Consider the following 18,460-nt stretch of genomic DNA (forward strand, 5'->3'; position numbering starts at 1 on the left):
CACAAGCTGCGCACTGTGCGTTGGATTTTTCTGTTATATGGGCCTCAGCACTGGACTGTATAAATAATGAAGGCTAAGCCACATTCAGTATCAAGGGGGAGCACGCGATACACTCTACATCAGCTGTGGCTGAAGTTGAGAAGGTTCACCAGCAGTCGCACTCAACAACAGCTCCGGGAGTACAGCGTCCCAATAGAAAGTGATCGAAGTTGAGGAGCGAAAACTGAACGAAAGACATGCTGCGTCACATGTGGCATACTGTACACTGCCAAAGAGAGGCGACGGCATGCCTTCGTATATTGCCGTTCGCGTACTGAAATTCAATCCTTCCTATTGGCAGAAGACTTGAAAGCACGAGTTGTACAGTGACACTCGAGACAATTTACAGGTGCATTTCCGTCTCTTAGCCAGCGAGAGGTGAAGGTCCGTGATTTCCCGCTTCCTACCGAGTGTTACCCTCTTTCGGCCAGCAACGTTTACGGGCGCTTTCTACTCGCTTTCGATCCCGTACGCGCTTGCAAGCAGGTTTCGCTGATCTTCCTATTACTCGCCGAACTCGCATTCGCTGGCAAGAGGTGCCAGCGCGCCGCGTCTGGCTGCTGCACCCTAGAGATCCAAAGGCCTTAACGCAGCGCGCCCGGGCTGCGCCAAACACCAATGGAGTGCCTGTCTGAGCATCCAACCTAGAGTCTATACCTCTCTGTACATATAACAACAAATGTTTTCACCACCACCAGTCAGTTGCCGCGCTAACCTAGTACTGGTATCCAAGGCTGTGATTCAGTGGTTTCTTGGCGAAAGGGCACCAGTGCACCGCAGTGGTAGGGCAGTGGCTATTCGGTGCACTCTCCTTCCCTCTCCTTCGCACCGGCGCTTTCTGGGAAAGCGAAGCTGGATCAAATTTCGCTTCGCTCGTCTTTCGTTTACCGTGCGGAGGGTGCGCTCTATCGACGACGGGGGACGAGCTCGCGCGCCAGTCAGGGTTGCGGAAAGATAAACCGCACGGAACTAGTGGGCGTCTGGCGTCGCTGCAGGAACAGTCATCGCAGAGCGGCTCGAAGCACCGGACGCGATGTCATCGAGCTACGCACGGCTGCGCCCGGCAACGGCATTGTTCATCGCGTGTCTCTTGGGGAGCGTATGCAGTGTCAAGAAAGAAAAGGTAAGAAAGACGATTATCGTAACATTTATGGCTTGTACATTGTCTCGCAATGGTGGGAAATCTGCGCCGTAATTTTCCCCTCATCTTCCATTATCTAGTATTGCTGTTCCGGGTGTTTGTTTTCTGCTGGGGATGTATATTAAATGTTTTGGCAAAACATGTATTTATTGATTTTTTTTTTTACCAGTCGCTCTTTTACGGGAACATTATAAATGGGACCATTCTGAAAGGTTATTCGAAAACAAACATGATTATGGACTCATACGGCCGTCTACGATCATTTCAAAAGGCTGGTGGGAATTCAGTCAAATCTTTGATTTTAAACGTAGCAAGGAACACTGCTGAAATGTCGCTTTTGCAACTACATGTGAGCAGTGAGTTCACAGCTGCAAGGTGGTTGGCACCTATGTTGAATGCATTTTTGTTTCGCGTACGAGCCTCGGAATACACAGAGCATCTCTGAGTGAGTCGGAATTTCGAAAGCAAATAAAGTTCGCAAGCGGCTTTAAGGAGTGAACGCCCGTTAAGAGTATCGCTGAATTCATCTCCATCCTAATGAGTCCTCATTTTATTTCGTCGCCGCATTTTCCTTGCGAATGGCACGTGGGCTGCTGGCAGCTGGATCTTGAGTGTAATTCCAGCAATCTATAGCTTTTCTGTTACACTCAATCGGTTACCTGGACTCAAACTCTTGTTTACGCGGGAGCCTATTTTTGTAGTTGACTTCACTAACTTCTCAAAACACATTGTTGTTTATCTGACTATAATAATAAAACCGCCAGGTGTACAGTGTCCAAGCCAAACTTAATCACAAATGTTAGTTTTAATTGGGCCCTATGAGTGGAGAAAAGCATTAGCTCGAAGGGTAACCTGAAGGTGCCCTCATTATAGTGAAATGTTGCTAGAAAGGTCTGATAGTTGGTATTTAAAAGTGACGTTATTCAGTCTGGCTGCTTCTAAAGATACGCCGAGGAATTCGCCTTAATTCCTTACTTATTCACGGCCTTCTTTTTAGAAAGAAGGTGTTGAAGAGATAGTTACACAAAGCACAACTAGTCTACATGTTTGACCACGTAGTCGGGGCACTGACCAAGAAGCCAGTTTGATTAAGAAGTCATTGCCACCCGCCAAGACTGACTGATTGCGCAAATGGATTGCATCCTCACTTGAAACAATACTGTTTGTGTAATGCCGGGGAGGTTGGCAGCACTGAGAGCTAGCGTTTTATCAACGAGAGTTCGAGCAGAGAACCTAGAAGACAACGGAGGCGTATCTGCGGTGGAAAACAGTCATCCGCTTATCACAGGCCGTCTTCAAGAAGCTTGAGATAGAACAATAATAGCTGAAAAGCAAAGTACTTCACTGTGCGTGTCTCAGATAGCCGCTAAAACTTAGCGCTAACAATGGCATCGAAACAATCGCGTCAACGGCATGCAAGGACAGAAATTTATTTTCTTGAAATGTCGTCACGATTTCGAAACTTCACACGCTACAACACGTGCCTCGAATAAGCACTTTTGTACTCAGACGAAGCGTCGAGGGGTTTTTCGCGGCATTAACCCCGTGCAGCAGACAACACGTGTGTGAAAAGGATTTCGGAACTTTAGGGAAGTGAATTGTATGTACGTACGAATTTACGAAATAGATTGTAGGCATCCCGCCGGGCAATTTCCCTCTACACATGTTGCAACCTGGTGGTCAGGACGAGTGCGTACGCTTAGGCGGCCGGGATATTCGGTGCTTAGTCGTTGCCGCCGTTGTGCTACATAAGGAAAAGAGCCTTTCGCCGATTTGGTCTTACAAGACTAAACTGCAGCTCTCGTTCGGCTCCTGTGAGCCTTCAACTGCCACGGATTCGAACAATCCGAAGCTGAACAAGATAAAACGCCGGTATCTCTCGCATACTGCCACGCCCCTGCCGCGAGTGGGCCCAGACCACGTGGCGCAGACGAGAAAAACGTAGCTTAGGGTGGAGGTGATAATAACCGAACATTAGGCGGTGATACATTATACGGCTTGGCATGGTGTCCGGTCTACTGCGTGCCGCTGAGCCTGGCAGGCGTGTGCGTGAGAACGCGCGCCGCCGGAGGCGTGATACACGATACTCGTCTGGGACCTCCGCACGCGGCGACCCTCGCCTCTCCTTCCCTCTGCATTCCCGAGCACGTCTGGTTGGCAGCGTGTGCCGAGTTGGGGGAGCTTTTCGCGCAGCCTTACCTGCTGGGCGCCTAGACTATGCGTTAGTGAACTGCTAATAGTTCATTTTCTCCTCTTCGTTTTTTAATTCTCGCCTATAACTGACATTCGCAGCACAAATGACCGATTGCATGTGGCGTTAAGCGTACCGCACCACATTCTTTTGAATTGTATTTCTTCACGGTTTCACCAACACGTCCGCTTGGCTTGATAACGATGCAGGCTACTTGCGAGCAGTGATCACAAATAATGCAGTAGTGCTACTAACTCCAATCGCCTGGCCAGTTTCTTCTGTCGTTTGAGGCCTTGTTGCGAGAAGCAAGTGGCGAAACCAAATTTAAAGAACGGTGCATGATGATTACAGAGCGAAGCTACTAGGAAAACAAAAACTATATTGCTGCTGAGAGAGAGACGTCAAACAGTATTTTAATTACCTCAACTTCGTCCTTGCTTTTAGTGTTTTAATGAGAAATAATTTTTCTCTAGCGGCATCACCAGACTATTTATCCAGCTTGTGTTGTCAGAACCTGTCGTTAGGAGTGTCTGCGCGACCATAGACAGTGGGTTCGAGTCCCAAAGCTGATCGTTGATTCGAATCCCTCGCTCTCGTCAGGGCATGGGGTGGAGAATTCGAGTAACTTGCACGCGTTACAGTCGCAACTGCGACGCTAGCCGCTGTCGAGCAATCGAAGAGGCGCTGCGCGATAAATCTTTCGACTTCATACAAGCAGTCGGTCCCAAATGTCTCGAAATGTATTATTATATAATCGCCACATGGCTCGGCCGATCGCGCCTGAAATATATGCATGGCAATAAACAAGCGCAAAAAAAAAATAATAATCTGTTACGTTGTATTTCGCAGGCATGTTTCTTTTGTTACGACAGACGTGTCGCCAGGAAGTTCGTTATAAATGCGGCCGTTTTTAAACAGGCCGCATCCTTGAGGCAACACGTGAAGCCAAACATCCTAAAGATTTTATAGCGGCCTGTGACGTTGAAATGCGCTTAGCTCATGTATCCGCCAGCTGCTCCGCAGGAACCCCAGCTCACTGAACCGCTGTGTTCCAGTGGAGTAGCCTGGTCATTTCAGGTTGCCATATGAATATAGCGTAAGGTATACCTGCCGGTCATGTGCTTGCTCTATCCACCTGACCTCTGCAAACCTCTTAACCCCATCCGCTAACTATTGTATCAGGCATTCGTGCAAAATATGGAGAGTCATGGTGATAAAAGAAAAGGGTACTAACTACTTGCTAAAACTCTCCATTTGCAAAACAGGACCAGCACTGACAATCTTTTCTACCACTTTGTTTAGAATATTCTTCAAGCTGCCAATTTCCCGCAAAGTATATTCCTAAATTAAATCTTATATTACAAGAACTGTCGCCTTTCACATCAGCGCAGGTAATAGAGTGCGCAAAGGCCATCAATTTGGAAGCTGGTGGCTGCAACTGCATGAAGCAAGTGGCAACAGATTACACAACGGAACTACAGAGGGCTCTCTAATAAAGTTGGGGAAATCAAGACAAAATTATTGTACGGCAAGCTGCATTCATGGGCGTTCTTGATACAGGAGCACAATAAGTTATATTCAATGACAGGATATATAGGGTACCAGTGTCCTTCTATCCCTGATAAATGAGCAAGAGCAGAGGCCGAAACACCAGGAAAAGCTGCCGTCTATATTAGGGCCAACATTCCTCGAACGCCACTTGACTTGAGCAAGTGGTCCAACACTCAGCAGGAAGTAGTTTCTGTACTTACGCGTCCAAACAAAACGTCCCTTACATTAGTTTCGGTGTACGCACGGCCAAGAAACACAGTACTTTATCTTGGAAGGGTTAAGCATATTCGCCATTCATACCCTGGAATTGCGATACTGATCGGTGGAGATTTTAACGCTCCTCACACTGTATGGGGATATGATTATGTTTCTAAAAGGGATGATCAAGTTCATACGGCCTTCACAGAAATTGAATTTACACTGCTAAATCATCCCCGAGTCGCCACACTACCTGCAACACAAACACGCTCACCAGACTTCACGTGGTGGAAGGGCCCTGGTGGACCACAATGGCAGGCGGAATTAGATGCGTGGGGTAGGGACCATGTCCCCATTAGTAGTGGTCCTAATTTGGGACATATGAAGAAACTTCGAAACAAAACGTCTGTAACACATTGGGATGGTGTACGGCAGAATACCTGAACTCATTCAGTTAGCCTGAATACTCTTGTAATCACCCTTCAAACGGTACTCAAGGATCACACCATTACAACTACAGTGCACGAAGATCAGCCAGCTCCCGACCTGCACCTACTAAAACTTTGGGCACGCCAAAAACGGGCTGCGATACAGGTGGGTCGGCACCCTAAAGACGTGCAAATAAAAATTGAGGTAAACAAAGTGACGGCACAGGTACGCCGATATGAAAAACAGCTAGTTCATAGGAGATGAGATGAATGGTGCAGTCGTTCGGGCTCAGGAACGACCAACAAGGCCCTGTGGAGGACTTTCCATGCCATGGAAAGGAGGCGGCAGGTTAAAGATCATGCGGAAAGTATTAGACTCGCATTACAGATTACACCGGATGAGTTTGCAGATCAGGCGGCCACCCTTTTCTTCCCGAACCGTGTCCATTATCCGGCGCCTTCACCGATGGTGGATGCGGTTGATAAAACAGGAATAACATCACCATTTACCAAATTTTAGTTATTGGCTGCTATAGAAGAAGCAAATGGTAAAAGTGCGCCTAGACATGACGATATTCCTTATGAAGTCTTCGATAATTTAGAAGGAGCCGCAGTTGACAGCTTGTTGGATGTGGTAAATGAGGTATGGCAAGGAGGAGACATTCCACTCGGCTGGAAACACTCCTTGGTGGTCCCAATACCAAAGGCTGGGAAACCTCCAACAAGCCTAGAATCTTTGCGGCCTATCTCGCTAACACACACAATTTGCAAGATCTATGAAAAGATGATAGCCAACCGCCTGTCATGGTGGTTGGAAAGTAATAAAGAATACCATGCTCGACAAATTGGGTTTCGAACCAACCTTGGCACAGAAATAGGACTGGTTATGCTCGCTGAAGAGGTCATACACGTGTCGCCTTATAGCCACCTAGTGCGCACTGTAGTGGCTACCGACGTGGCGAAGGCATACGACAACGTGTTACATTCCAAGATTCTTAGCAACATGGAATGTATGGGCATTCCCTTGCAGGTCATAAAAGCACTACATAATCTGCTTAAGGACAGGACATTTTCTGTCCTGATAAACGAAAAAGAAATTGGCAATTACACCTCGAACAGAGGTGTGCCACAAGGGTCAGTGTTAGCACCTTTGCTATTTAATATCGCACTGATCCCATTGGCGTGGAAATTAGCTGAAATACCAGAAGTGCGGTTCATGATATACGCAGGTATGATGTCACGATTTGGTCTGTTCATAAACAACTTAAGAGACAGAATCGGTATCTGCAAGAGGCTTTAAATACCGTAGATGAGTACGTACAAGATGCAGGTCTGGAATTGTCACCTCAAAAGTCAAGATACGTTCATGTTGCAAACAAGAATGGAAGAAAACAATTGGCAACGCAAAGAGTCACCCTAAAGATTGGAAATCAGGCATTGGAAGAGGTGGACGAGCTGAGAGTACTTGGCCAAGAAATTCACAAATCCGCAAAGGAACACAATGGCTTCATGAGATGAAAAAAGTAGCTGCGACTTCCTTAAACTTGATAAAACGCATTTCGTCGAGGGGAGGAGGAGCTAGGGCGGACATGGCAAGACGTCTTGTACAATCGGTGTTACAGCCGAAGATACTATACCAGGCCCAATTTCAAAGACAAACGAGGCGGCAGTGGGCGAAATTGGAAACAATAGAAACGCAATGCGCACTATCGCGGCCTCATCAAAACTTATCCCTATCCCTATTCTCTAAGAGTTCGCACAGATAAATACGGTGACAGAATTAATTGAACAACGAGAGGCAACAAGGGATATGAAGCGAAAGTACATTATGCCCATAGCATCCTTGTACAACGAAGTGGCAGTTCAAACACCACCAATGACTGCCCCACTCCGTGGGAATTCACGACTATTACGACAAACAAGACCACTCGGCATCGTCGCAAAGAAAAGCTGGCATCTCGACCACTGGTTGATGCACTTCCAGGTACCTGCATTGCATATACGGACGCATCAATTATAGAAAATGGCGGTAGAACAGCAGCCACTAGTCCAACACACAGTGAACTAAAAGTACATAAAGAATATGTTTCAGAATACCCGGACCCGTTTGTGATGGAACTCTATGCAGTTCGTGATGCTATGTAGGCCATAAATAAAAAAGATTCCATAACAGAAGCCGACATCAATACAGACTCCTTAGCCGCCGTAAAACAACTGAAGAAAGTGACAAAGACGCTATGTGTAACCCAGGAAATCCACGCACTCAATAAAAAAACAAAGATACGCATCCAGATACATTGGACACAAGACGATGCTGAGAACGCTGAGCAGAGAAAAGTTGACCACCTCACACACGAAGTTCCAAACACTAATGCGCCCCCCACCAGGCTCCCTTTTGATGCCCGCGCTGTTCCCATCTTAGCATCCTCTTTAAGGAAAAGTACACGTGCCCTCATTCCCCCGTGTACATTCCCCCTCCCTCATAACTTAATGAGATTGGAGGAGGTTTCCCTTAGAAGGATAAGAGCTGGGGCGGCCCTTACCCCGTCGGTAGCATGCCGATGGGAATCTCAAGCAGACATCGGACCAACCACATGCCCGAAGTGTTCCACATCAGCTGCAAAAGTGGATGTTCGCCACCTGCTGTGGACTAGTGCAGGGACAAGGGCATCAAGGGCACAGATTCTGCGCGAATTGGAACTAACCACAGCAAGGTAAAAAGACTTCACTAAATGGCTCACCGACAACAACAAGAATGATAGCCTGCCCCGGTTCCTTACCGAAAATAATTTACATGAGCTTCTATAATATGGCTTAAGGCAAGCTTGCGTAAAAAAAAACTGCATGAAGCGCCACAGACAACCTTCCAACCCTTTGCACAGCGTCCAGACTAGATAGGCGGCTGCGTATCATCTGAAGAGGAAACGGCCCATTTGGCGATGCAGGTTATGCAGATATATCTCAGTTGTATTTAACTCACTATTGTTTGCAAAACGCTGACCAAGCTCACTCTTAAGAGACGTGAGCTCGAGCTGAGAGGGACATAGGGGCCACCGCACGAAGTTGCGCCGCACCGCATTTCAATACCTGCCCCTTCCGAGAACGATAAAAGTGCAGCGTTTGTCGCGAGGTAGATAGAAAGGTTGTGGGCCGTCCACCGCGTGCAAGCCGTACGGCGCAAAAAAAAGGGAAGGGAGTTGCGGCCTCGATTCACAAGAATTCTTCTTTAAAAAGGAATGGTCGTAAAGATAGCGCTCTTGAATTTTTCTGAAGTGGCATAAGTGCGCGGCACGAATTATCTCTTGCATTCTGCGTATCAAGGTTCCCTATGCCCCCCCCCCCCCCCCCCCCTGCTTTCTTTTACAGCTTCAGTACTGGCGCACATAAAATGTGTGACATAAACACTACGTTTCAGTTTTATAATTGCCGAAACGCGTCAGCCACACATTTGCTTACCTTTACATGTGTACTATAGGCGCCCGACTATTGGTATTTGCGGTTCTTACGGGAATGACTAAAGAGTGTCTCTACCACCGCGGTGGTGCAGTGGTTACGACACTCGACTGCTGTGGCCAAAGATGGGGGATCGAATCAGATGGAGGCAATGGAGGCACCTAGCTTTTTGATGGAGGCGAAAATCTAGCTGCTCATGTGCTGTACGATGTCGGTGCACGTTAAGGAACACCGGGTGGTCGAAATTTCCGGAACCCTCAGTTACGCCGTCTCTCAGAGCCTGCGGCGCTTCGAGGCGTTATAAAGCCTATAAACCAAACCAAGCCTACAGTGAGTCTATGTAAAGTTTGCCTATATATTCTGAGAAATCGTCTCGAGCGAATAGGGCTGCTTGGAAGAGCGTCGGAGCTTCAAGGCGTTCCCATTGACGATGCCTTATCGTAATTGTGTCGACTTTCCGCAACAATTTAAGAGCAGCTTTCTCAAACTGGATGTTGCGTTCATTGCCCCCGACAGACTACAGTCGTGCTTTGCGGCCCTCTATTGCGTACTTGTCGCTGCTTGATGCAAGCAGCAAGGTGTCAGCCGTATCAGACCACACGAACTTCCTTGGTAACGGCGATCTGGGTATGACGTTTCGGAACCGCATCTTGTCGAATCTGGTGCACATCTCTGATCTTAGCCGTTGCGGTATTGTGCGTTCCAAGGTTCATCATAGTTGTAGTCACGGAAGGTAAAAATAGTCATGAGAAAGCTTAACGTCGCTACTCGCCTCCATCAGCTGCTTATTGACGACACAGAGTGAAGAGATCGCTGAGCTTAAAGAAAGGTCATCCAGTGTGGCACATTCTAGAACGGGTTCATACTTTGGCTTGCGTAGATATTCTTTAGCGGTTTGCGCACAAGCTTCAATGCATCTGGCTATGAACTGACGATTGCGCTTTGTTGTTAATGTTACGGAGTTGCTTAAAACTGATATTCTACTGTCACATATCAGGGGTAGTTGTAATGTCTTGGAAGTGCTAGATGACAAAATGAAATGGTGTATCTAATCCCACGATTCCTATAGTATATGCTTTTCAATGCGGAATGCGAACGGCAAATTGTGAAAGGCCAGTCTGTTTCGGTTTGCCTCCCTTACAAGGAACATTGTGCTGTATCTGACACTGGGAATGAGCATCACGGTGGCGTGGTCATTTCGAGACCTTTTGAATGTACGGACATGCGCGCCAAGGCGAGTGAGCTGTTGAACTGTTGACTGGCGTACAATGAAGACATCGAGGCGCTTACATCACAGCAAGCTGTGGAAAGTCTTAATCGGCGAGAACAAAATGAGGCGACTCTTTTATGGGCTATTGCAAAAGCCTCGTAATCGTACTAGTATATTACTTTCCTGATATTTGTCTTTTGCTTGTAGAGAAGGACTCTTAGCTGGCTAAAAAAGCTCTATTCAAAGTGTAGAATTTACATGACTGAGACTAAGACTCTCTGCTCCATATATTTCAAGCATTTCACGACTGCACTCATATAAATCCTAAAACAGTCGTCTCTGGAATAAGCGGGTTGTTGGTCACCTGATCAATTTATTGTAGTGATGAATGGCAGGTAATCTCAGAAAGAGGACTGTCAAATAATTTTGAAGTTTTTATGCGTCGCCTTCTTTACGTGTCTTATCCTACTGTCCAGGATTTGGCGAGTAATTATGCAGATCTTATTTTTGGCATTATGGAAAACTACTGCGTTTTCGCGGCACATACATAATAGGAACTGAAGAATGGAAGAACTGCATCAGGAGCCATCCAGATTGTAGAAGATGTCAAGTGTTCTTGTTTTGGCATCTGGCCAATCCGCTCACTACCCGATGTTACGCAATACACCGGTAAATAACTGTACAAAGGATAGTGACAAACCCTGATCAATTTCGGCGAATTGAAAGCTTCAGACTATCTGTCTTTTTATATCGAACCTTCATGTGCGGAGACGATTAAAGATATTTTTCTTATCAATCACTGCCACACTGCTTTCCCGGCATCGACATGTCTGGACCTAGTTGGGCAGGTCTTGCGCTCAAATAACTGTGAGGAGGGACCTGGGATTGTGGAGAAAGTCTACCATGCTTTCAATAAATTCTGAATATTCATACTTATAGATAAATCGTCATGAATCCCGCTCTAGTATTCGTAAAATCTATAAATTCGAAAAGACAATGGCAAAGAAGAACCTGTCTTCACTATCGTGATATTGTCATCAGGCAAACTACGTACACTGCAGGAAATTTAGTACCTTATCTGTATCCCTTCAAACCACGCTTTGCTATGGCACCTTTAGCTTCCTTTGCCTAGCAAACTTCCTAATCCCATCTGCATGTATGACTCGCTGCTGCTTCGCGAATCATGTACGCCTTATCTTAAAATTTGCATGACATCTTTCCGTTATATTGCATACTCTGCAGACGCCATATTCGTCCTCTACTACGGCGTCTCTCATAGTCTTGGTCGCTTTAGGATGTTGAACCCAGCTAACCTTACAAAATCAGAAGCCGTATTCCTTCATCTGGACTTTTAATACAATGTCATATCTAGCTTATTCAAACAACTTTTTCCAAAACCGAATAAGATGCTAATAGCGCATCTCTGCTGCTGAATAGCATACGAATAGCGCAGCTTCGATCCCTGCCACATCAAATACGAATGTGAAATGAAGCTTTTTTCGTACATTTACCTTTCTGAAATCTATATTGTTCTTTCACAATAGCTCCGGTCTTGGCGAAGTACGACATAAGGCAGGTATTGACAACTTGTTCGGCAAATTTCGCGATGACATGCAAAACGGGTACCGGGCGACAATTATTACGATCCTCATAGCTTGCTGTCTTATTTATCCACGCCAATTCTTGCTCTCTTATATTATTTGCATATATGTGAAAAGAAAGGTACGATTATAGATAGAGTTTTCACTACCTCACCCTTGATGTTATCAGCTCCAACAGAACAATTATTTTTAGATGCATCATATACCTAGACATTTCAGCTGTTGTTGTTGGGGGAAAAATATCGAATATTTTGAACTGACTTTAAGGTATGGCATTGGATCAGCGCATATCGTTTGTGCAGCCTGATTTTCACCAACCGTCAGGAAGTGTTCGTTAAACATGTCCGATAAGGGGCGACCTCTGAGCGAGACGCCGTCTACCACAATTTCTACTGGAGTTGGTTGAGATCATTTTGAAACTAATGTGTTGTAGACCTACACAGTTGATTAGGGGCATGTTTATTAGCAAACGCTTCTGCCTAATATTCCTGTTTTGCGGTTTTTAAATCTGTGTTGAGTTTATTTCTTACGGCTTTATACAGTTTCAGTATATCCATGTCCCTATGATTTAAAAAAAATCAGTAAAGAGATTGTGTGCTTGCCTTATTAACTTTTACAGCTCTTTTGTAACCCACGGCTTTTTAGACTTTATGTATCTAGAGCGGTGGAGAAGAGCAAAGGCAACGAGCAAAGAGGCTTATCGAAATTTTTCTTCAAATTCATCGTAAGTGCGCGACTAGGATCCACTTCATTAAAAACGTCTGTCCAGTCCGCTTCCAAAATCATGCATCGAAATCGATTTATTCTTTCGTCATTAATTTTTTGATAAGTATTAACTGCATTGTTAGGAAAAGTTTTCCTCGAATGGGGCAAGAAGGTGGTCACTAACGTCGCAAGCCATCACACGCGATTTGACATCTTTTGGTAAGAAATCAGTGAAAAAAAAAATCAAAAACCGTTCCGGTACTTGCGGTGATTCTTGTAGGCAGGTTTATGACATTTGTACAACTGCAGGTAGGCATCATAGCAATAAAGCTATTGGATACTATGCTGAAATCACCCAGGACGACAACAGATTGGCTATATCCTGTAAGCGAGTGAAGTACACTGTCAAACTTGTATTGCAGTGCGAACCACAAGAAGTGACGACGACAGACAGAGTGAAAAGAGCGCTGACTTCCAACTTTTGAAGTTGGAAGAGTTGGAAGAGTTGGAAGTCAGCGCTCTTTTCACTCTGTCTGTCGTCGTCCCTTCTCGTGGTTCGCACTGCAATACAAGTTAGATATGAACCAATTAGCCCGCCAAGCAACCGTTCTGCAATACACTTTCAAGGGAAACAAATACCGTTCAACTTTCCCAGACGAGGGTCGGTGAATGAGAATTAAAACAACATCACAAGATTCGGCAACAAGTACTTCAAAATCATAATCAACAACGGAAAATATCTGTGGGCAGGCGTCTGATACACCATCAAGAAAATAAAGAAAAACACCTCCCCCTTTTTTGCTGTCTCCGAACAAAGACACATCAGAATAGTTTTCAAATTGAACAACCTCCAATGAACCAGCGAACCAGGTTTTTGTAAATACTAAAACATCAAATTTATAGGCAAGCGAATTGAGATAAGTGCCAACGTCGTCTCCGTTGTTTTGGAGTATGTGCGAGTTTAAGCAAAACAAAGAAATTGTCTTATTTGGGTGGGAAAGTAATCACATTACTGCACTGTTAAAATCATCTACTCCCTAATAGCTGTAGTTTTCTGAAGGTGCTCCGTAGTTCATACTGCCAGATATGATAAAGGAGGAGAAGAAAACTCAATGGATGGGCGTTCACGCCTCCGATTCATCGCTTTCAGCCTGATTTGTCTCCTTGATATTGCACAAATCTTCCTCACATGAAATCCGCAAAATTTGTTCTCCGGAGCCATTGCGGACCATCACCTTTCCGTTCTGCCATGTAAAGTGATGACCCATTTGCTTTGCCCTTGTGCGTGCCAGCCACAAACGATTCTTGCTACGCTGGGTAAGGTTATCGTGGAAGCGCATATTTGAATCACTATCAAATAGTAGCTTACCCTTATCCTTCCAGCTCTTTCTTGTTTTTCTAGAAACGAACTGTACAAGAATGGGAGCCCCACGCCCTTTTTTGCGGCACGACGATGAATGCCGTCAATGTCGTCTTCGTCAAGTGAACACAGGCCGAGGGAAGCAGCCAGCTCACTGATTTTAGACAAGAGGTTTTCATTTCCTTCTGATTTGAGCCCATGAATCTTGAGACTATGCCGTCTGCCATATTGTTCATCCTCGTTAACTTGATCCTTTAAATAAAATATATCCTTCGAACTTCCGGAGCCTGCAAGACGCGCCTTGGTGTCTGTTAGTTCATGGTCCTACTTGGATTGACGCTGTAGCACTTTATTATACTTAGCAGACAGGAGTTCAATAGACTCTTGTACTTCAGTTACCATTTGCTTCAACTGGGGAAGTGCATTCATAAGTATCTTCTCCATCAGTGCCAGGGATGCGTGCACTCTCATGCGTGATCGCCCAAGAATAATGACTCGAAGTATCATACTGCAAGGAAGGATCAACTTTGCTGGCGATGAGCCTCCGGCATACGTTAAAGAAATGACTGGCTGAACAGACGTGAGCAAGGGTATGGCCTTTAAAATTAATGTAAATCCATGCATGCAATCTACGCAAGCAACCCAATCCAATCATAGCATGCAATCCAAATCCATGCAAGCAGGACGTCCGCTCGCAGCGGCTAACCACGTAGAAAGTAGCCAGCGAAAGTAGCCTTGTCTCAGCGAGATCGCTGGCACGTGGCTTTCCTACAATTTTGCCTACCTGCGTATCCTGTCTTCTGCCCGTTTCTAACTTGAAATTTTATCCAAACTACGGGTCATCTCTGCCGCACACGCAGCTACAGAAGCGGGACTCTTGCTTGACCTTATTATGTCACACTTGGCGATAAGGGCAATCATAGTTTAGGCCCTCTACGTTTTGGGCGCTTAAGGCGCGCGACATCTCAACGTATTTCTTCGAATCCTGTGTTTAGCCTTTCCTTGAAGTAGAGTTGTTGTGCGCACAGTTGCCGAGTGGTACTAAATTTGCTCATCGCTCATAGAGCGTAACGGCAGCGAAAATGTACGCTTGTTGAGAAGAGGAACTGGGCAAGACTATTTGCGATGGCACAATGTGTCCTTTTTCTTCCTTTTTCCGTCGTCCTTTTTGTAGTCCCCGTTATCAAGCGTAGTCAACATCATTATTACGATCGCAGGTCTGTCCACTGCAACGCAAACACATCTCCCAAGAGACGTCAAATTACCCAGTCGTGTGCAATGTGCGGATGCACGTTATCAATCCGCATGACTCAAAGACGCCCCTCGCTTCTCGTATTTTCCGTTATCCTATGCAGGCAACGCATTTCTTTCCTGAGCTCTGAAGACTACACCCATACGCATTTTCGCTTTTGGATTTCACCTAGGATGTTAGTATTTGGCATGCGCCTTTTCGCTCACTTCACTGCCTTCCTGTCTAGGTGTTGCTGTTGGTCGGAATAGTTTACTTTCCAATACTTGGTGATTTTTTTTTCGGATTTTATTTAAAGCGTATTTTTGGTCTGCAAATTTATGCAACATGATTTAGGCGCTGGAACCATACATAAATAGCATACTAGCTAAATAATGCGACTGCGCGTTTTTTTTTTTTTACTATACCGTTTAATAAACGCACACAACTTCATTTGATGACGGTCAACTATGTTCGATTCAGACCGGCACCGAGCCATTTCGTTTTTCTTTGTTATTTTTTTACTTCCTTAGACTGTTGCTGCAAACATTCAGGGAATGTTTTATCCTTTTTTTGGTGTTTATTCTTTATACCCCCATTTGCTATTCAAAAGCCAATATCATATCTCTGGTTGATATGTAACTCCGGCGCGACAGTTCTCCTTTTTCATTTGCCAACGCTACAAGTGAACATTTTATTGCGCTCAAACTCGCCGTTTTCATGTTCTATATACCAATGTTATCTGGGGCACTTTGTATGCACTTCGCAATATTGCCACACTATTGCAGTGACACTTTATTCTTTTTATAATATGAGTATATTTACAGAGGAGCAAACAAAAACATATGAGGCCGTGGAAGGACCAGTGTAAATTAATGCTAGCACATTCTTTCTGCGCTGCAGGCTTTGTCCATGACTCAACTTAAAGCTGAAATTTTTGTAGGTATGACCACGTTGAGAACAAGAAGCATAATATATCTGTTGCAGGATCCGAACCAACGAGCTGAACATTATGCGTTGGATTGTTTTGTGGTACGGGCCTCAACACTCGACTGTATAATTAATGTAGGCTAAGCTATATACGGTCTCAAGGGGGAGCGCGCCATCCATTCTACACCGGCCGTGGCTGAACTTGCGAAGGTTCACCAACAGTCGTACTCAACAACAGCTGCGGGAGTACAGCGTCCCAATAGAAAGCGATCGAAGTTGAGCAGCGCAATCTGAACGAAAGCCATGTTTCGTCACATGTGGCATCGTACACTGTCAAAGAGATACGATGGCATCCCTTTTCATATTGCTGTTTCCTCACTGACATTTACACCTTGCTATTGCCAGGACAGTTGAAAGAACAAGGCGTGCAGTTGCCTTTCCGTCACGTTAGCCAGCAAGAGGTGAAAGTCCGGGATTTCCCACTTCCTGCCACGCTTCCTCCTTGCGTGCTAACCTCTCTCGGCCACGAGTTTCATGGGCGCTTTTTACGGCGCACGCGCTTGTAGACCGGTTTCGGTCATCTTTATTATTACCTGCCGGACTCGTATTCACTGTCAAGAGCTGGCAGCGCGCCACTCCGAGGCAGTGCGGTTCAGCGGCTGCAAGAGGAAACGTCTGCAGTGTACTGCACTGGCAGGGCAGTGGAGATGCGGTGCCCTCTCCCCCGCGCCGGCGCCCTCTGTGAATATCGCAAACTTTTCCACAGTATTGGCGCTAAAGTGAAGCTGGATCGAACGTCGCTTCTCTCTTTCGTTTACCACGCGGACGGCGCGCTATCGACGACGGGGGACGCGCTGGCGCGCCAGTGAGGGTTGCGCGGAAAGATAAACCGCACGGAACAAGTGGGCGTCGGACGCGATGTCACCGAGCTACGCCTGGCTGCCACCGGCAACAGCGTTGTTCATCGCGTGTCTTCTGGGGAGCGTATGCAGTGCCAAGAAAGAAAAGGTCAGAAAGACGATTACCGTTACATTTGTCGACTCGCATTGGCGGGAAATCTGTGCTTCAACTTTACTTTCACCTTTCATAATCTAGTATTGCTGTTTTGAGGGTTTATCCTGCTGGCATATATTGTAAAAGGTTTTGGCAAAGCATGTATTTATTGAGTTTTTATACCAGTGGCACTCTTTCGGGTGATAACATAGTAGGTGTGAGAATCAAGGAACGTGCAAGCGGGTGAAGTCTATAACAGCCAATTTGATGGGAATGCAATCTACTCTTTACCTGTACAGGCAGCAAAGAACTGTGCTATAATGTCGCTTTCACAATTACATGTGAGCAGTAAGTTCACAGTTGCTGGGCTTCTCAGTTTGGTTGGCTTCTCCATTGAATGCATTTTCGTTTCGCATACGAGCCTCGGATTACACACATCATCTCTGAGTCAGTCGAATTTTTGGCAAGCAAAGTCCACAAGCGGCATGAAAGAATGAACTCAGCATAGCACTATCGCCAGCACATACTGATTTGGCATTGATCTTCATTCCATTGAGTCATCTGAGTTTTAATTCGTCGTCGCTTTTTTGCTCCAATGGTACGTCGGCTTCTGACAGCTGGATCTAGAGTGTGATTCTAGCAATCTATAGCTTTTCTGTTACGCTCAATCGCTTCTCTGAGCTCGAACCTCTTGTTTACGAGTGAATCTATATTTGTAAATAACCATATTTTATTGACTTTGCAAGTTGCATTGTTTCACATATGACTTTATTATTAAAGTCACTACGTATACAGTGTCAAAGCCAAGTTTAATCCAAATGTTATTTGTAATTGGGCCCATTAAGTGAGGAAGGTATTAGCGCGAAGCTTAACACAACTGAGCCTTCATATATATGTGACGTTTTTCAGTATGGTTGCTTCTAAAAAGTACTAGGGGATTTGATAATAAAGAGCACTCGAAAATATTTCATGAAATGAGCTCGCGTACACCAACATTTGGTGTTCACTGTACACCGCGCTATTTCCTTTGCTCACGGCTTTGCTTTTATTTTGTCAGGGAAGTGTTCAAAAGATAGTTACGTAAATAATTCTCGGTTGATGGTAAGATTCCTGCATGAGAGCTGATTCGCTTCACGCTTAGTAATGTTTTTATGCAATAGAAACAGATTATTGACGCAACCTGTACGGCATTTTTGGAGCAGTGATGGAGGTCTATTAATCTCCATATGCCTCGATACCAATGAAGTGAAAAGATAGTTATGTAAATAATAACTTTCAAGTTCATCAATAACTACATTGAACAAGAACGACCAGTCTACAGGTTTTACCGAGTAGTCGCCACTGACCACGAAGCCAGTCTGATTAGGAACTCATCTCATGGCCTGGTGTCCACGTTATGAAGCATCTCGAAAAGGTGACTTTTCTTGACTAA

At 45.4% G+C, this 18,460-nt stretch overlaps 1 protein-coding gene across 2 annotated transcripts in view; it reads left to right on the forward strand.

Moving 5' to 3' along the window:
* Positions 1–937: 937 nt before the first annotated feature.
* Positions 938–18,460, forward strand: part of LOC146173806 (tenascin-like) — a 63,814-nt gene continuing 46,291 nt past the window's right edge. Inside the window, exon 1 of one of the 2 annotated variants that reach the window (XM_084583869.1) lies at positions 938–1,162. In XM_084583869.1, the coding sequence (XP_084439995.1) occupies positions 1,073–1,162 (90 nt within the window). In that variant the 5' untranslated portion in view covers positions 938–1,072. Of the gene's footprint in view, positions 1,163–16,916; positions 17,044–18,460 lie in introns of those variants that run through there. The other variant, XM_084583870.1, reaches the window with a different exon arrangement.

The sequence above is a fragment of the Amblyomma maculatum genome, chromosome 11 (assembly GCF_055883805.1).
Source record: "Amblyomma maculatum isolate TAMU_Amacu chromosome 11, ASM5588380v1, whole genome shotgun sequence".
In the NCBI taxonomy this organism is placed as follows: Eukaryota; Metazoa; Arthropoda; class Arachnida; order Ixodida; family Ixodidae; genus Amblyomma; species Amblyomma maculatum.